Raw genomic sequence first — 18,340 nt, 5'->3', positions numbered from 1 at the left:
CTTTGAAGTATGGAGCTGTGGACGTGGATGTTAAGTAGTTTCAGAGAGAAGAAATGTCTGTGATTTATTTCTTGCTGAGAAATTTCATTAGGGAGAAAAAGGGAAAGGAGGGGAATAGATTTAAGGGGACACTGAAAGCACCATCAATTGATGGTGGTTATACAACTCTAAAAGTAGGCCTGCCCTTATCACTACAGGTTAGAAAGTAGGACTCAGGGGTATTCCAGGATTAGGCAATTCAGCTAAATACGTCAGAGTTTCTTTGGCTTATGTGGATGGCCTTTTTTTCAGCATCTTTTATTCTTTCTGGAGCTTTTTTTTTTTTTCTTTTTTGCTGAGGGCAAAGCATAGTTTGAAAGAGCAGAATCCAGCAATACTCTTCTACTGGAAGCTGTTGATAGCAAAGTATCTGCCAGCCTCTTCAAGTATTATCCACAAGTGTGAGATCTGCCCTTGAATGTGTGTATTGCTGCCTGTAAGTCTGACTATTTACTTCCTTCAGGAATTTAGGTGTCACTGTCTCATGGAGTCTTATTTGCCTTCAAGCTGCTTGGATATTATCCACCACTAGACTCCCACTGAGATCAGTGTTAGAGCACACCCACTTGAACCATTTGTCACACAGGCTCATATTGGAACACATTTACTCTGGACTTTACTGCAAAAACATCTTTTCTCCTTTTATAGACCCACACATTGCACCTCAGTGTTTTGTAAGTCATTAGGAAATTACTTACAAAGAGAAGAGAACAGTAGCAGATGCCATCCAGCAATACATTTGGGACTCCCTAGTCCAAGTTCTCATATCATTGATCATTTCTTGTTCGTCCTGTACCCAGGCTTGACATGAGTTTTGTAAACCCTGTGGAATATCTGGAGTGAAACATTTGCTGGTGTTCTGGGAAACAATGTTTTTGGACTCCTTTGTGGGAAAATGAGGACATGAGAGTTTTTTTATTTTCCAGTATCATTATATTCTTACTGAATCAACTTTAACTGTTTGCATTGGACTTTTGCCTATGTAATTGTATCAGAGTCCCTAAAGTGTTTTCAGGTGAAAGTAACTCTCCATTTCCAGTGGGATTAGTGAATAGTTATGAATGAACCAGGAGGTCCAGAACAGATTTTCTTTTACTTTCTTTTCTCTACTTGCATGCACTATGTCTCTCACAGTTCTCACAGTCTTGATGAAGCCATGACATCTTGGGATTCTTTCTTTGCCTGTCCTTTTTGTGAGAAATACCACTCCTTTTCCTAACAGATTGTGCAACCTGGATGAACAGTACTTCAGGTATCTCAGCTTTTTTCATTGCCTTAGGTCATGCTGCTTTCCTGTCCCTCATGGCATCATTTCTCTTCCAGCCTCATCTCCTCTGCTTGTGGGCACTGTGGCTGTACCTGCTGCATGCCAGGTTCAGCGTAAGGCCACAGGAGAAAAAAATGTGGGCTCTAGGGAATTCTGTGATCTAAATCTAGCCCATGGAGATTTTTTGTTTGAAAAAATATGTTAAGGTCTCCTGAAGAAAAGCCAGTCAATTGGGGCACAGCACTCCCTGTAAGGCATACCAGGACTGTGGTGTAGCCTACAACTAGGCTATCACCTTGGAGATAATTTGGATCCAAATTATGTTTCTTTTCCCTAAGTCTAGTGGCAAATGCTGTGCAGAAGCACAGGTGATTATCACCCTGCTACTGCCCTAACACCCAAGTCTTCATTTAGGTAACCTAGAATTTGTTCTTAATGAGTTAAGCACTAAATGGCCTTCATCAATCGAAACCTTTTTGTGTGGATTTTCTTTAGTAGCTTCATCATTTCCATATGCAATTCAAAAGAATTGTAGGGGAAAAGAAACACCTCCCATTCTCACCAACTAAGCAGGAAGAGCTGGGACTGGAGAGAGACTTATCCCTGGTATGTCAAGGCTGGGAGGTCAAGACAAGTTATTAATTGTGGCAGGGTAGCATCTGCTCCTTTGCAGTGGATGTCTGTGGTTGAAGTGACTGGTGCTGGCACTAAGGTTTAGTCAACAAACTGTGCTGGTGAGGCACAAGGAGGAGCAGGAGAGCTCCCAGGCTCAGCTGTGGTGGTTCAGCAGGGCTCTCCAGCGCAGTCAGACAAGATTTTTAACACTAAAATGAGCTGTGTGCTCATATCTGACTGTATGCTCTGCCTGACAGCTGCCTAGGAATTGGTTGCTTGCACACAGCTCCTTTCTGGGAGCACACTTTGACCAGCAAAGGACTGTTATTAAGTCTATTAAGCCTGAGTTGACAGATTTTTTTCTAGAATAGTAACAGATGGCAAATGGTGGTGCTACAGCTGCTAGGACTGGGAGAGGATGGATGTTGGTTTGTCATTTCAGTGGATGCTGGCAATAATTCGTATTTATGTTTATACAGGGTCTTTCCTCTTTGAGAGCACTTTACAAACCAGGTGATAAATAATGGGCCTGGAGTTAACATGGGCTGGTAGAGCTCATCCCTGTGCCCATGTGGCCAGTATGGGAGGGTAAACATAAGGGCATTGACCTGTGCTTCCTACACAGCCTGGATGTGGATGAGGCAGCTGCTTTACCTAACATAGTGCCACTCAGCAGAGATTTCAGGCAGAAAAGAGGGTACACAGCTGGAATTCAGGGGGTGACACTGGTATCCAGGGTGTCAGGTGCTACTTTGGGTACCTGGACTGACCTCTGGCTGTGTGGAGCTTCGTGTAGACTCTTCCCAAAGACATCTGTGTCCCACAAGAAGCTGCCTTAGGGAGTGGGTAGCCACCAGCCATGCTGTCCTTGCAGAGTCAGACACAGCAGCGAGGGCTCTGCAGATCACCTGGCACTGGCAGAGCTGCTGAGGCTTCCTCTCACTCTGTGCAAGTTGGGGGTGGCTCCAAGGCCCTCTTGACTCTGACACTTGCTCTCCATCAGCCTTGCTGGGTTGTGCTGTGAAGGCAGGCAGTGTTTCCAGGCCCATCTTTAGTCCAAGAATTTGGAATTTATATGAGAAGGAAGCAAGATTTTGTGTGGATTGGCTCACTGTCTCACAGTGTTACTGCAGGAGATAAGTTTGATGGATATAACAGTGAAATGACAGAAATCTGGGACTCATAAGCAGAAAGGGCACTTTTTAGTGCTTCTTGAGTATTTATTAGGAGCTGGATAAAGACCACCAGTTACTACTCCTCTATTACTAGCAGATTCAGTTGCCATAATTGCATCCAGGAAAAATATCCCACTAGCAAGAGCTAAGTTTAGAAATCCATAAGAATTACAGCACTGTTGTTTTTCCTCATGCAAAGGGTCAGAACTTTCAGGAAAACACAAGAAGAAATCATTAAAAAGCACTTAAATGAACATTAAATGGTATTTTAGAAACTTGAAAAACATTGAAGGTAGGTAAAATGTCAACTTTATATAGTTTTTACTTTCTTTATACTATACTCAGATCACCTTTTCAGGAAGGAGTGCTTAAGGGGAGCAGGATGTGTTAGGATTAATGGGTAATAAGATTTGGAAACTTGCCAAATACTGTTTCCCTAGGATGGTGTAAAAACTTCCTTTTCTTTATAAAGTATTTGAAATTTTGAAGATGAGGAAGTTGCTCTGCATTGGTACCGAAAGAGGCATGACCACTTTTTAAGTATTCAGAAGAAGATATAATTAAATAATTTTTATTCATTTGAGAATGAATGTCCAGCTACTCTTTGTGTAACAGCAAGAGAAAAATCCTCCCCTTTACATTGCTTCCAGTGTAATGGTAAGTGATATAAGGAAGAATACAAAACCCTGCTAACGGGGCCATTCTCTGATTTCTAGCTCATTTCCACAGACTTCTGAGCTCAGCTAAGGCTGTGAATCTGGCTGATCTTAGCCAAATGAAAGTTATGAATCTCTGGGGTGTGAACACTGCCAACTATTGCCCTTTTCTGTATTCAGTTAGAGTGGCTGAAGGCATGGCTCAAGTATGGTTTTGGCAGCAAGGCAATTAGAAAGTCATGACATTACTTAAAAGTTTAAAATCCAGTAAATCCAGTCCTTCACCTGGAAATGTAAGCAATTCTTTTGCCATCAGCCAAGGTAATATATAGTGCATAACAAATGTAATTGAAGCCCTACAGGGCTGGTCCTTTTTTCTCCAGTAAATACTCTGAGGTTTTTCTCCTCCTTTCTCAGAGGTCCAAGGAAAGGGCAGCTTTCACAGCTCTAGTGCTGTACTGATGAGAAGGCTCATGGAGCCAGTGATGCCAAACCTGTGCCAAAGTGCCTGGTCACAGCAAGGAGGAGGAGGAGGAAATTTGCTTTGTGGACTGCCTTGGCCTTGCTCTGTGCATCTGCAGGGCTGGCACAAGGCAGGGAGCAGCTCTAAGTGCCCACAGTTTTCCCATTGGGAATGATGCCAGCAAACCAGATAATAGTTGGTAGCCCATAGCATACTGCTGTTTTCTGGCTTCATTGTTGTCCTGAGAAATCTCAAAAGACTGTTTTCAGGAGCGAAATGATTCTGGAGTTTCATGCATTTTTTAGGACTTTCATAATGCCCTAAATTGGATATTTCCACATTGTCTAATCTTATATCCTAAGAATGCTGTGGGTTGGCAATACCTCCTGCCCTTTTTGTTATTACCCTGTGTATCATTTTATGCAGCACAGTCAGGATTTGAGAGCAGCTGACAGCCCAACTGCACTGTCTGTTTAACTGCAGGAAACCACACTTTATCCCTGTCTGAATGCTAATGGAGTAATGATAACAGATAATTAATTGAATGCCTTTTTCTCTTTCCTTTCTTTTATTCCTCTCTTTGAACATACTCCCTAAGTACACAAATAAAATCCTCAATTAAAATTTATGGATTAATGAATTGAACAACAAATCTTTCTTTTTTTTTTTTTCTTTTTTTTTTTTTTTGCCTGAATCTCAGTGAGAATTTTGCTGATTTTCACTTGTGCTACCCTGTCAAACATTTTCAGTTGTCAAAATTGGTAAGTATGCACTGTCTTGTGGGTACATCACTGTATCAGTGCTTATCAGAATGATGGAAAGTGATAACAACAGTCTGGGATTCCTCCTTTGTCATTGTGTGTGGTGTTCACACTGCCCCCAAGCCAGGAGCTTGTAAGGATCAGTGCAATGGGTCACACTCCCCTCAGAAGGATTACTCTTAATGCATTTTTATGGGGGAAATATTGTCTACCCAGGAATGACCCTTTAGAGTTTGTGACATAAGAAATGCTTGTCAGAGTGAGGGCTGCAGGCTCAGCATCCCCAAACACCACAGCATGGCCATCCACTTAATTACAGCAGTACATGATCAGTATGATTGCACATGCTCTGTGGTATCTTTATGTCATAAAAAGAAGAAAATTGATCTGAAAGCGTTTTCTATGAACTGCCACTTAGTTTGCAGAACTGAGCACACACTTTACATTTGCAGGCCGGAGGTTAGTGACATACAAGCAATCACACAGCAAGTGGCAGGTAAAAACAAACAGGAAAAAGAGGCTATCACAGCTAATAAAGAGTCTTGTTGCATGCTGAATAAAGCTTTTTATGACTTTATTTTTTTGCTTGAAGCAAATAGTACATTTTGTTTCTGTTTTGCAGTGAGCATAAGCTTTGGAAGGTTAAACAGAGAGTATTAGATTATGGTAAGTGGTCATCAGAGGCTTGCTTTACAGTCGTGGCCTGTTAAATTGTTTACTGAACCTCATTATATATATGTCTCTGGGGCTGATGTGTGTCCCATTTATCTGGAAGACTTGAGTCTGTTGATTTTTTCATAAACGGTGAATGAACAAACATAAAATTTAAGATTCACTTTATTATAAGCTGTGCTTTATAGTATAATTATAGTAGTAAGAAGTCACTGCAAACATACCAGTTGCATCCGTAAACTTTCAGCATTTTGTTTAATATCTTCATTGATGATCTGGGTGAGGGATTGAGTCCAGCATCTGTAAATTTGCAGATGACATGAACTGAGAGCATGTGTCAATCTGCTGGAGGGTAGGAGGGCTCTGCAAAGGGACCTGGACAGGCTGGATGGATGGGCCGAGTCCAACAACATGAAGTTTAACGAGTCCAAGTGCCCAGTCCTGCACTTTGGCCACAACAACCCCTGCAGTGCTACAGGCTGGGGACAGAGTGGCTGGACAGTGGCCAGGCAGAAAGGGACCCAGGGGTACTGATTGACAGCTGAGTGAGCATGAGCCAGCAGTGTGCCCTGGTGGCCAAGAGTGACAATGTCCTGTACCAGGAATAGTGTCACCAGCAGGAGCAGGGAGGTCATCCTTCCTCCACTGTGAGGCCACACCTCGAGTGCTGTGCCCAGTTCTGGCCCCTCAGTTTGGGAAGGACGTTGAGACCTTTGAGCACGTCCAGAGGAGGCAACGAGGCTGGTGAGGGGCTGGGAACACAAGCCTTAAGAGGAACAACTGAGGGAGCTGGGGTTGTTCAGTCTGGAAAAAAGGAGACTCAGGGGTGACCTTATCACTCTCTACAACTTCTGCAAGGTGGTTGTAGTCAGGTGGAAGCCGATCTCTTTCTCCAGGCAGCAGCTGACAGAATGAGAGGACACAGCCTTAAGCTGTGCCAGGGGAAGTTTTGGTTAGATGTTAGAAGGAAATTCTTCACTGAAAGAGTGATTTTGTGTTGGAATCGTCTCCCCAGGGAGGTGGTGGAGTCACCGTCCCTGGAGGTGTTTTAAAAAAGACTAGACATGGCACTCAGTGCCTCCTAACACCAGGAGGTGTTGGGTCATAGGTTAGACTAGATGATCTTAAAGGTCTTTTCCAACCTAGTTAATTCTGTGATTCTGTGATTCTGTAATTCTCTTATTGTGTATCTTAGCACAACTTTACCAATAGAGGTTTTTAAACCTGCTTTTCTACAGCTGTCAGTTAATCTGGCAGAAGCTGGACAGACATCAGGGTCTGATCTCAGTGCTGGGAAGAGGTTGGAAGAGGAAGGTGATTAGTCACGCAATGACCCGATGGCACTCATCCACTGTGCTCATGGGTCAGCTTCTCACTTGCTGCCTTTGAAGCTGTTGAGTGTGGTTTTGTTTGCCTCAAAATGCTGTGCTGGGCACTGTCTATTTGGGAACAACTCGAGTCCCTGAACAGAGGAGGGGAGGAAGCAGCAGCCTGGACAGCAGGCTCACTTGGAGTTAGCCTGTTCCAGGTAAGCAGAAGTTGATCCATACAACTGTGTTTCTGCTTTGTGCAAATCCTGTCACTCAGGACAATTCAATTTCAGCATTGGGTGTACAGGTAACAGTGCTAACTTCAGGTTGCATTGAGCATCTCTGTATTGTTCACCTGAAGGACACAGTTTTGTACTTCTGTAATACTTCAGCAAGGAATGTAAAAGGACTTCATATGAATAACAAAGAAACAAGAGGTTTGGGTGTTTGGACATTTTGAGAGGTACAAAAGTGACTTTCAGAAAAATGTTTTATCTCCTTCTCCCCCCCTCACCTTTTAATTCTGGTTCAGGATATGTAAACCACAGCCTGTAAAGGACAGCCCAGAGCTGCTGTGTGGGAAAAATAGGGAGAGGCTGGATCTGTGCAACTGGAGCTTGGACACCAGGGGATTTCCAAGAGCCTCTTGAGGCAGGCAGTGCCAGTGACCCTGGTGTTTGTACAGTGGTGCTCAGTTAATCTCTGTAGAACGATACTTGTTTGGATGAAAGTCAGGTGCTGCTGGGGCAGCCTGCCAGTGAAGACTTTTACGTATGTGGTTTATTGATTTGCAGAATTCATTGAGGTATTTCCAGATTTCCTAGAACCAGGGCATGACAAAAAGTCCTCAGATAACCTTTGTTGTTGGACAATCCAGGCAGAATGAGAGGTAGAGCCAGGGAACTGCTGAAGTACAGGAGCAGACTGCTGGATTGGGCAGAAATAGGTTTATGGGAGCAGAGGGGGAACTCAAAGAAGTGCTAGAGCACGAGATGTTCTGGAATAAATTCCCTGTGGCATCATTTGCACATGCTTATTATCTGCTCTGCAGCTGAGCTATCAGGTTGCTTGGAGGTTTTTTTTTTCCCTAAGCAATTGTGGATTACACTGTGAACAGTGTGTTATACCTCTATAATCGGTAGCTTTGTGTTGGACTTCTGTAATGTAAAAGAATTTATAATTTCTCTGAAAATGTGGACAAGTCTGTATTACCAGTGTTAACACTTGCCTTTCTCCACCATTCCTGCCTCTTCATGTATGACTCCATAACTGGGGGATGCAGCACAGTGGCACATGAGCCACTGTGTTTATTCTAAGTAGAAATTTAAAAAGGGATGGAAAATGTAAAAGTTAATAAGGAAATATAGTCACATGCCAACAAAGAGAAAAAGATACATCTGAAGATATTGTTGCAGAAGCAGATAAATTTAAATTGGAGATAAAGCCCTAGTGGTATTATTTATGGGCCAGACTCCTTTGCTTTATAGTGGGAAAATGTAAAAAAGCAGTAATGAAGATCATGGTCAGGAGACTGCTCTTTACCTTTTCTGAAAGCCTTATATTAGATGGCTTCCCATTCTGTAGTGTCTTTGGGAAGCAGGGTCTAACCTCATCCTACAGAGGGAAGGACACAAGCTGTTGGAGCAGGGCTCAGCATACAGTGGTCTCATAGCAAACCAGGGACTGCAAGGCTAAAGCAATGTTTAACTCTGATTACTCCTACTTTAATAATTAGTCAATAGCCAGTTCCCACACTCTAAAGGGCATGTTCTTCTTTGGTGGTATGCAATGTGCCCCCTCTTTTCAGTACTCAGCCATTAAAAATGCACTGATTTCCAGGACTGACCTGCAAGTGGCTGTTTTATGGGTCTGACTTGCCCCTTCATCTCACCAGAAGAAAAGGATGAAGTTGAGCACATTCCCACATAAACTGGGAGATGGGCTTGTTTCTGAGTTACTGAGTGAACCCTTCTGCCTGCATTTCCAGGCACCCAGCACCCTCCTGGGCCTTGGGTCTGCTGCTGGATAGGAGAGGTGAGACTGCACCTTTGAAGGTACAGAGCAAGGAAGAGCAGGTTTGCTCCCTGAGTGAAGGAGGAGATTATTCTTTTGTTGATAAAACCATCTCATTTTCTCCCTGCAATGAAGTTGTGTCAAAATAATACACACAATACTGTGCTCTTGGATTGAATCCAGACTACGAAGTTCATCCTGTGAATATTATTTCTATAGAATTTTTCCTTATGTTTTTACTTCCTTTCAAATATTCAAGTTGATTAAGTAAGACCAGCAGAAATGGCTTGTTTTTTCCAGCAGCTGGCAGTGAAGTAAGACTAGTAATTTTCCCTATGATTTTTCTAAGCTTTGGATTAAATCCATGGATGTAGTGTTTTAAGTAGGAAATATTCAGCTTTGTTCTGCTCTGCCTGGTTCAGAACTGGACGTTGAATGTGTCTCTTTCATGCCCAGCAAAGGCAGAGACTTGCTTTCTAGCTGCTTGTGTATAAATGTGTATCCAAGTAGGACAGGTCTGATGAAAAGAGAGAGTTGTGGTCCAGATAGTGGAGTCTGCCTCCAGTATCCTCTGCAAGTCTCCTAAACTGAATTGTTCATACCTCTCTGTCTCGGTTTTGCTCTCTTGAAAATTGTTTTAGAAAAGGTTTCCAAAAGGAAATTCTGGTGCTGGGGGCACATTTTCTTTTTGTTGACGTGCATGTTTTCGATTGAGGGAATAAAAGTTTTGCTGCAGAAGAGCATGCCCTCTCTGGGGTGTCTGCAGCCTCACTAAGCCTGGTCACCGTTGGTTCTGCCCTTGACAATGGGCATAAATGGAATTAATTATATGGGGTCCAGGCTCAGTAACTGCATTTTAAAAGGCTCTCAGTAAGTTATTAAATCAGCAAGAAAGCAGCACTGAGGCCCAGCAGATGCAGAAGCTGTGTGCTTTGGTAAACCTGTGTATGTAAAATTTCTCTCTAAAAAGACTTTAGCACTTCACATGACCTCTGCTAATACTTATTTTTAAGGAACAGTCTGTGTCAGCAGCCTCAGCTGCACACTGCCAGGGGCTATTCTCCAGTCTGGACTGCTTTCCGGGCAGCACGAAGTGGCCTGATATGAGCTGTTGACTTGTCCTAATAGTTTTTGTTGGCACAAACATAGCCATGACCCAACTGCAATGGCAATGCAGCCATGCTTTCCAACAGCCTTTGGGTGTCTTTTCCAAGTGCTAAAGGCTGTGACCTGGTTGAATCAAGATGTAAGGGAGTCCTTTTAGGGATACTACACAAAAATACCTCTTTTTAGTGATTTTTAAAATAGGTTTCTACTTCACTAGACATCAGGATATGAGGTTTTGAAGAGGAGGTGCACATATGATCAATTGGATGGGATGTTGCCTGTGTCACATAGGGACACAGGTCTTCACACCTTAAATGTGTTACATATAACTATTCTCTATATATACTTTCTCTATGTATATATATATCTGCTGTCTAGTAATATTTTCCTTCCCACTGCTGCAGATACAACTGAAAATTGCATAGTTAGGAAAACCAACTACTTTTTCTTGTGTGCTGTCCTCTAACTGAAGTGTTGAGGTCCTGCTGAAATGACATTCTGTGTGGTCACCAAAATGCTGAGTACTGACAGATGTCCTTTTCAACATTATAGCTAATCCTGTAGTTACACCAGTTCCCACAAGACCTCGGGGTCCTTTTCTTAATGCAATCCTCTATTCTGACTGGCAAACGGAACAGAAAGGCTTTTTGCCTCCCTAAAAGTACATCAGACTAATGAAATGAGCAGCAAGTGCTGTTAGAAGGTCACTGGTCACCTGGGTCATTGGAGGCTGCTCCTTACGGTGGAGCTGGCATATGTTGTTCCACACAATGCAGCAGCATTTTCAATCCAATAAGGCTTAAATTATTTTATACTTGCAGAGACTCTCAAATCTCTGTTGTAGAGCCTAAATGAACAACCTGCAGCACATACTTTGCAGAGATGACTGACTGCAGCTTGTTAATCACATTCTCTGCCCAGGATCAGACAGTAAGGAAGTGACAGACCTTCCATATTTAACATTAAAAAGACAGGAAAATATACCAAATAAGATAAGCACATCAAGGCTGCCTGCATCATGGTTTCTTGAAGAACACACATTCGTTAGCATGAGCAGTGCAGAAATTCTGGTGAATGCATACCTGCTTACATGCAAAAGAATAAAAGAGACTTTTCCTGTGCAACTGCTGTCAGTGAAATGAATAAAGCACTGAAAACATAACCTGCCTACCATACTCCCTTGGCCCATGATGGTCAGAGAGAGAGTCAAGCTGGCTGGTTAACGAGAACAAAGTCCTTCTCTCCTACACAACTTAGAGGACCACAGCTGTACTCCCAGTTAACTCCCAGCTGTAACCAAGTTCAGGGTAACACTTCTAGTGTAGATTGTTCCTGAGAAGGAACATGCAGGTCAGTCATGCACTCTCCCTTGCTGTCACTAGTAGAGCAAAGTCTTATTTTCTAGGGTTTCAAATTCCAAGTGGAGAGTAGAGTGAAGCCCATCAGAAGACTTAGGCCCAAAGAGGAGTTTTGAGTTGCAAGTTGTCCATCTGGACCTACACTAACCTCTCGTGATCTCTTCTTTTTTGTAGGCAACATCTTTGTTGTCAGCTTGTCCGTTGCAGACCTTGTGGTTGCAGTTTATCCGTACCCTCTGATCTTAAGTGCCATCTTCCACAATGGATGGACCATGGGAAATGTCCACTGCCAAATAAGTGGGTTCCTGATGGGCTTAAGTGTCATCGGCTCCATTTTCAACATCACGGCGATCGCAATCAACCGCTACTGCTACATCTGCCACAGCCTTCGCTATGATAAGCTCTTCAACCTGAAGAACACCTGCTGCTATCTCTGCCTGACCTGGATACTCACAGTGGTGGCAATTGTGCCGAACTTCTTTGTTGGCTCCTTGCAGTACGACCCCCGGATTTACTCCTGCACCTTTGCCCAGACGGTGAGCACATCGTACACCATCACGGTGGTGGTGGTTCACTTCATCGTCCCGCTCTCCGTCGTGACGTTTTGCTACCTACGGATCTGGATTTTGGTGATTCAAGTCAAACACCGGGTGAGACAAGACTGCAAGCAGAAACTCAGGGCAGCTGACATCCGAAACTTCTTGACTATGTTTGTGGTTTTTGTCCTTTTTGCTGTGTGCTGGGGACCATTAAACTTTATTGGCCTTGCTGTTTCAATTAATCCTTCAAAAGTGCAGCCACACATTCCAGAATGGCTTTTTGTCCTGAGCTATTTTATGGCCTATTTTAACAGCTGCCTCAATGCTGTGATCTATGGGCTTCTTAACCAGAATTTTCGGAAGGAATACAAAAGGATATTGCTGACATTGTGGACTCCCAGGCTGCTGTTCATTGATGTGTCCAAGGGCGGGACAGAAGGGATGAAAAGCAAGCATTCTCCAGCCATAACAACCAACAACAACCATGCTGAAATACACCTATGAGTCAGGACAGTACCAGTACTATTTATTCTGGATTACAGTTGTATATATAATATATAAGAGCCTTTCTAGCTGTGTTAATTGCACAGCTGGTGTTGCCCTCATGCAAGGAAGGAGTCTGCAACCTTTCATGCTTAGCTTATTGCTGTGACATCAAGGCTTTCAATAAGGATTTTCAGAACAGAAATGACTGATCTTTTTTTTATATATATATATATATATATCATCTTTCACTGTGTGCCTAATTAATTGGTTTGGTTGCTTTTGCCACAAGCATGCCAATACCCGAAAAGGGAAGTGTTCAGAGTGCATGGAGAAATGCAGTTATGCTTGAAATGCAACCTTCAAGAGACAGCAAAATTGCCATTTATTACACACAAACCTTTCTCCCCTCCTTATGAATTCTATTTTTCTAGCATTAACTTAACCTGAACTGTATCAAACAAAGTGTAACCTGCATGGCTTTTTACCTTTTAGATAAGTAACCATATTAGCCAGCAGGTGTATGTATGGGCATGGTGTGTATTTTCCGTTTTCTTTTCTTTTGAGGTTTAAGAACTAGTCTGGGCTAGATGTGAGGCAGGCAGAAGCCAGACCAGTGTGTGTCTGATGCACTCATTTTAATTGAGTATCTACAGACATTAAGTACCCTTGCACTCTCCTTCCCAGGCCATGAGTAAGTATATGACATATGACATAATCTAATTGCAGTAAGATACTTCGAGCCTGACTCTAATTTAGGCAGTATCCTGTCATGGCCAGGAGTCATTCCAAACATCTTTCTAAAGTCACTGCTACAAACATCACAATAAAAAAGATGAACATAGCAGAGTCCCATCTGTGCAACGCAGATTGTGACTTTTAAGTTCCAGTAACATTTGCACTTGCAGACAAAGGCAGAAGGGGAAGGCAGTGTTTTTACAAAAATCCCTCCTTTTGCCCATCACAGAACATTAATTTGCTGATGGGAGAAAACGTGAAGATTTTTTCCTATTTTATTCATGTACAGAACTGTAATTAATTCACGGAGTGGGGAGACAAAAGCTACTTAAGCATAATTATGCATCAGTTCTGTTTAAGCCTGGATAGTGCTGTCTGTATCATTGGAAACAATGTCATGAAGTTCTGGGGAAGCCAGTATCATATTAGACATAAGCACATGGGCAAAGATAAGGCTGTTTCTTTAATGGAGTATGAAAGGTGTGTGTGTGTGATGGCAGCTGTCTGTAGATATGACTTCTTTGTTTCCTTAGCTTCATTGTGAATTCATCTCTTTATGGCTTTAAATGTGGATCCTGCTTTGAAACAATCACATAAAATCATCAGGTAAGCCTCCCCTGGTGCAGCTCTACCTTCAGGTTAGCACCCCTGCCTTGATGCAGGTGTGCAGAGGGGCACAGCAGAGAGGGGCAGGTCTGAGCCCTGGGGGTCTAACGAGGACAGCAGGCAGCCCTGCCCCTGGTCAAGGACTGCAGTTTACTCTCTTTGGTTCTAGTCAAGGCAGGACTATTTCCCAGCACTGAGCCCTGAAAGACCAAGACCAGACTTTGTAGGCACCTGGAGATGGAGGTATGTAGGATTTCCCCAAAGCCTGAGCAGGCAGTGTGCCTAATCTGTAGTGAAAATAGTAATCCATTTGTGCACTGCTTTCTGAAACCAACTTGCTGCTGAATGTCCCTTCTGCTGATTTTTTTGGGGAAGAGGAATTGAAAGAAATTAAGACTCTTTCTGAAGTGGGCCAAGGAACTTTGTATGCTGCATTGCCTCCATGAGGACCGAGTGTCTCTGCTGCTGCTGCCGTGTGGTGAAGGTCACTGCAGTAGCAGGGGGCCCTGCGTTTATAGGGTGCCCTGGCACTTAGGAAGTTTCAAACTTGAACATCTAAGCCACTTCAGATGAATGTTGTTTTAAAATGCACTGCAGCCAGCCTCCCATAATAGGAATCAAACTGAGTTCTGTTTTGGCCTCTTAATCTGCCTCAGCATGGCCAAATAAAGGTATTTTGACCCTCAGAAATAACTGTTGTCTGTTCGCCTTCCAGAAAAACCACCCTGGATGAATTCACACCATTCCATGCAAGCAAAATAATTTTGAGTTAAACTTGGATAAGAAAAGCACTGAGGGCACATAACTGCAGGCAGTGTTTGTCCCATCACGCCTGGGAGATGTCCCGTGTTCCATGACTAGTCTTCAAAGTCATTTGCAATTAGCCACAACAGTGTTAGTTAGAATCACATTAGCAAATAATTTGAAGCATCTAGTGCCAAGTGAAATATACTGCTTTAAGACAATTGTGAAGAATCTTGTGCAAGTTTGCCAAATATCTCAAATACCCCAAAGTTGGGGTTTCATCTTATGGATTCTTGTCTTTTTAACTGAATGTTCAGTGAAGGTAATGTGGTATGGGGTTTTTTTTATTTTATTCTTTAAGCTTGTATTTGCACTATTTCTTATTCAGGCTTCAAAGTTAACAGCCAGCAAGTTATTTGAACCAAACTAAGTCCAAAGAGGTGCTGAACAGGCAAGCTGTGAGAGTCCCTTCTACATCTGGCAGGAGTGGGAGCAGCAGGAACATGATAGGGCATCTCTGCAGGACTCACAGAGTCTCCACTCAACCAAACTATGCAAAATGATCTGCTGTCTTCTGCCACAGGCTCTGAGCAGCTCCTGCCCAGATCTCTGCAGGGGACAGGCAAAGTACCTGCTGTGCTGGAGTGGTCTGAGCAGCTCCCTGCAGTGCCGACCCTGCAGGCTGGGGGTGGCTCTGGCAGCACAGGGAGCACAGCCCTGGCACAATCTGTTCAGCAGGGCTCTGGGTGTCCCAGCGAGGTGCCCAGGGCTGGGCTGATTCAGCCACCACGGCTGGAGGCTTCAGCTCGGTCCTGCTGGAGCTGAGGTTTGTAATATGAACCATGGAAAGCAGGGAATGTAGCCTCAAACAGGAAACACTGTGCCATTTGTTAGCACTTTGAGAGAGGCAGCGCTTAGGATAGGATGGAGTTTTATATTGATTTATTAAACTACTCAAGCAGCTCCTTATTTTTATGTTAGGAAATGGTTAACAGGGTACAGAGAGTTTATTTTTGTTAGCATTTGTTTACAGATAAAGGGAAGTGTGTTTTAGCTGAGAATGCTGAGCAGTGTCACAGTTTCCCTATGAGAATCTAGCTTTAGTCCAAATTTGAGATTCCAGTGAGATCCCACAATTTTGGTCACATTCTGCCAATTCCACCTGTTGCATATCTGGCCTTAAGTCTCATTGGGATCTCACATAAACTAGTTTCAAATCACTTGCTCTGGGTTTGATACGGTGTGTCAAATACCTATTCTAGTCCCAAGCTCTAAAATTGTTGTTGTGGAAACTTATGGAGAGGCAGTATGGCTATGAAGAAAGATTAATCTCTTGCCACAAAGAAATATTTTTGGGTGTTGCTAATGAATGTTGTTTCATCAATTTAAGAAGAATGTAACCAATATATTTATATATAAATGTATATTGCATATGCTGTTTCCATTTTAATGTTTGATTGAGAATCCTTCAGTATACTTTCCTATTGCCATTTTTGTTCATAAAATAGATTAATTCCCTTTACCTGTTAAAAATGTAATAAATCTGCCATTGGACTACTTACTGATTTTTTTTCCTCCACTAGCAGTTACTTTTTAATAAATATTGGAACATCAGCTTGAGTTTTGTTGATTCCCAGAATGCAGATTGAATTGACAAACCTGCTTGAGTCCACACATATCTCAGCAGCCCAGCTTGGACCTGGAGGTGAATGACCCAGGGCATCTGAGACATCTCCTTGGATCCACATGTTTTCTTCCACTTGCCTGTGATCCAGCTGCCTGATGCACTCTGGCCTTCCTCATCAGGGAAGAAGCTTTCTCCATGGAGCCATTGGTCTTCTCACTGTGTGCTCCTTCAATGTCCTTTGTCTTTCTTGTCCCTATTCGTGCCTATCCATGTGTGTGTCTGGGGGGTGCTGTGGGAGCAGAGTTTGTCATATCCATTTCCTTGCTCTTTCCTGGGAAGGACAGCACAGCTGAGCTGGGAGTGGGAGGCTGTGGGAGCCAGGGTGGTTGCAAGTCAGGGTACAAGGTGGTTGAGTTGTAGGGAAGGGATGGGACTGAAGGGTCACCCTGGGCTGGGGGCACAGCGAGGGCTGACACACACTCGGTGTCCATCATGCAGCTTTGTGAGGATGCTGTATCCAAGATGTTCTACTGGTGTTCTTTTCCCCACCTCTGTTTTGGGGCAGGTTTTGCTGTACTCATTCAGTTCTTCAGCCAACAGGTTCTAGCCACAGGTTGCACTGATTATATTCCTGTGCTGACTTGACTGGAGCTGTTCTGGGGGAGTCTGTGCTGGTTCTGGAGCAGTGAATATGGGAGTATGGAGGGTCCAATTGTAACTGCAGCTTGAGCTGTTTCCTAACCAGATGTCACATACAGCCATGGTGTTAAGGTACTAGAGGCTGAGATTATCCAGCAGAACAAAGAACATGTGTTAAACCAAAGAATTGCTGAAAAGCCATGGAGCAGACATGTTGAATGAACAAGGACTATTAATTCAATTACATCCCCAAGCAGTATTGTTACTTTTTCCCCTAATCTTTTCCAACAGGCACTGGACTTCACCTGCTGCTTCTACAGTGAAGCCTGCAATGCTTGGTGATGTGACACACTGAAAGCAGTGTTTATGATAGTGGCAAATCTCAAAATTTCTCTCTGTGCAGAGCTGCCAGAAAACCCTTTCATGGACTTGTACCTGCTGTTTCTGCCATGTGGAACAGAATGAACTGTCAGAAGTAAGGCAGCGTTATTTATTTACTTACTTGTCACAAAGTATAGTAACTGGGAGATAAGACAGATATAAAATGCCAGAGGTGTGGTAATTTAATACCAGGATAAAATCTCTCTCATAGTGGCTATTTAGAAACCAATATTTGTCCCAATGTATTTACCTCCAAGCTTATAATTTATAACATGAAACCAGTCAGTAAAGAGCTACTGCATATGTATTTAAAATTTTATTGGAAAAATGTAAATCACTGGACCTAATGTGATATTTCTTACCACAAAAACCCTGAGATAAGAAATGCAGAATACGTTCTTATAAGAACTCTGTGATGGGATATGTAAATTTTTTTCATTGGTGATAAGAACCATAAAATTCATATCACTCATGAACTACACTTGTGAATGGAAGCTCCATAATATTGTTAACTGAATTTTCATTTTCTATTGCTGTTTATAATATCCATTATTCATGGGCTATAAGTACTGTACAGCAGAGATAGAATTTACAGTACAGGGTTGGTTTCCAGAGCAAACAAGGGGGGTCTGAACCATTAACTGAAATATATTTCTATGTTTTCTTCCAAGCATGGTCTCCTGATAAGGTTTTTAACTCAAATGATTGCTTCTGAGAGATCAGGGAGACTTTAATGTCTTTTAGATTAGGTGCAATGTCTGTACAGTCACAGCTTGCTTAGATTACCTTTTAAATAGACTTCAGCCATCAAAGTTTATGTCTGTCCAGTTGAAGCACAAAATTTATTTTGTATGTAGAATATTTTATACATAGCACATTAAATAAACTGTTATGTCCTTCCTTGTGCTTTTTCTGCAAGCAAAATTTCTGAATTTCCCTGGAAATAGGATGCAAAATTGTTTTCTGAACTGTAAGCAGGTTGCTTTACCTCGAGGTAAGTTTCCACTGGTTTTGATAAGTGTGTAGGATAGAGGTTTAATGTGGCATCAAAATACAACCATCTTCTGGGTGAAAAGTGACAGGTGTTTTGAAATTAAAAAAAAAAAAAAAGGGGCATGGAAAAAGCTCCAAAACCATTTGCAGGAAG

The 18,340-nt window shown here is 42.7% G+C and overlaps 1 protein-coding gene across 1 annotated transcript in view; it reads left to right on the top strand.

Annotated features, from left to right (window-relative positions):
* Nucleotides 1-18,098, top strand: part of GPR50 (G protein-coupled receptor 50) — a 44,256-nt gene extending 26,158 nt beyond the window's left edge. The window contains exon 2 of the mRNA XM_030272672.4: nucleotides 11,611-18,098. Coding sequence (XP_030128532.1) covers nucleotides 11,611-12,479 — 869 coding nt within the window. The 3' untranslated portion in view covers nucleotides 12,480-18,098. The remainder of the gene's footprint in view (nucleotides 1-11,610) is intronic.
* Nucleotides 18,099-18,340: the final 242 nt, after the last annotated feature.

The sequence above is a fragment of the Taeniopygia guttata genome, chromosome 4A (assembly GCF_048771995.1).
Source record: "Taeniopygia guttata chromosome 4A, bTaeGut7.mat, whole genome shotgun sequence".
In the NCBI taxonomy this organism is placed as follows: domain Eukaryota; kingdom Metazoa; phylum Chordata; class Aves; order Passeriformes; family Estrildidae; genus Taeniopygia; species Taeniopygia guttata.
Note: the sequence above shows the minus strand (reverse complement) of the source record. Positions and strands in the feature narration are given on the sequence as shown.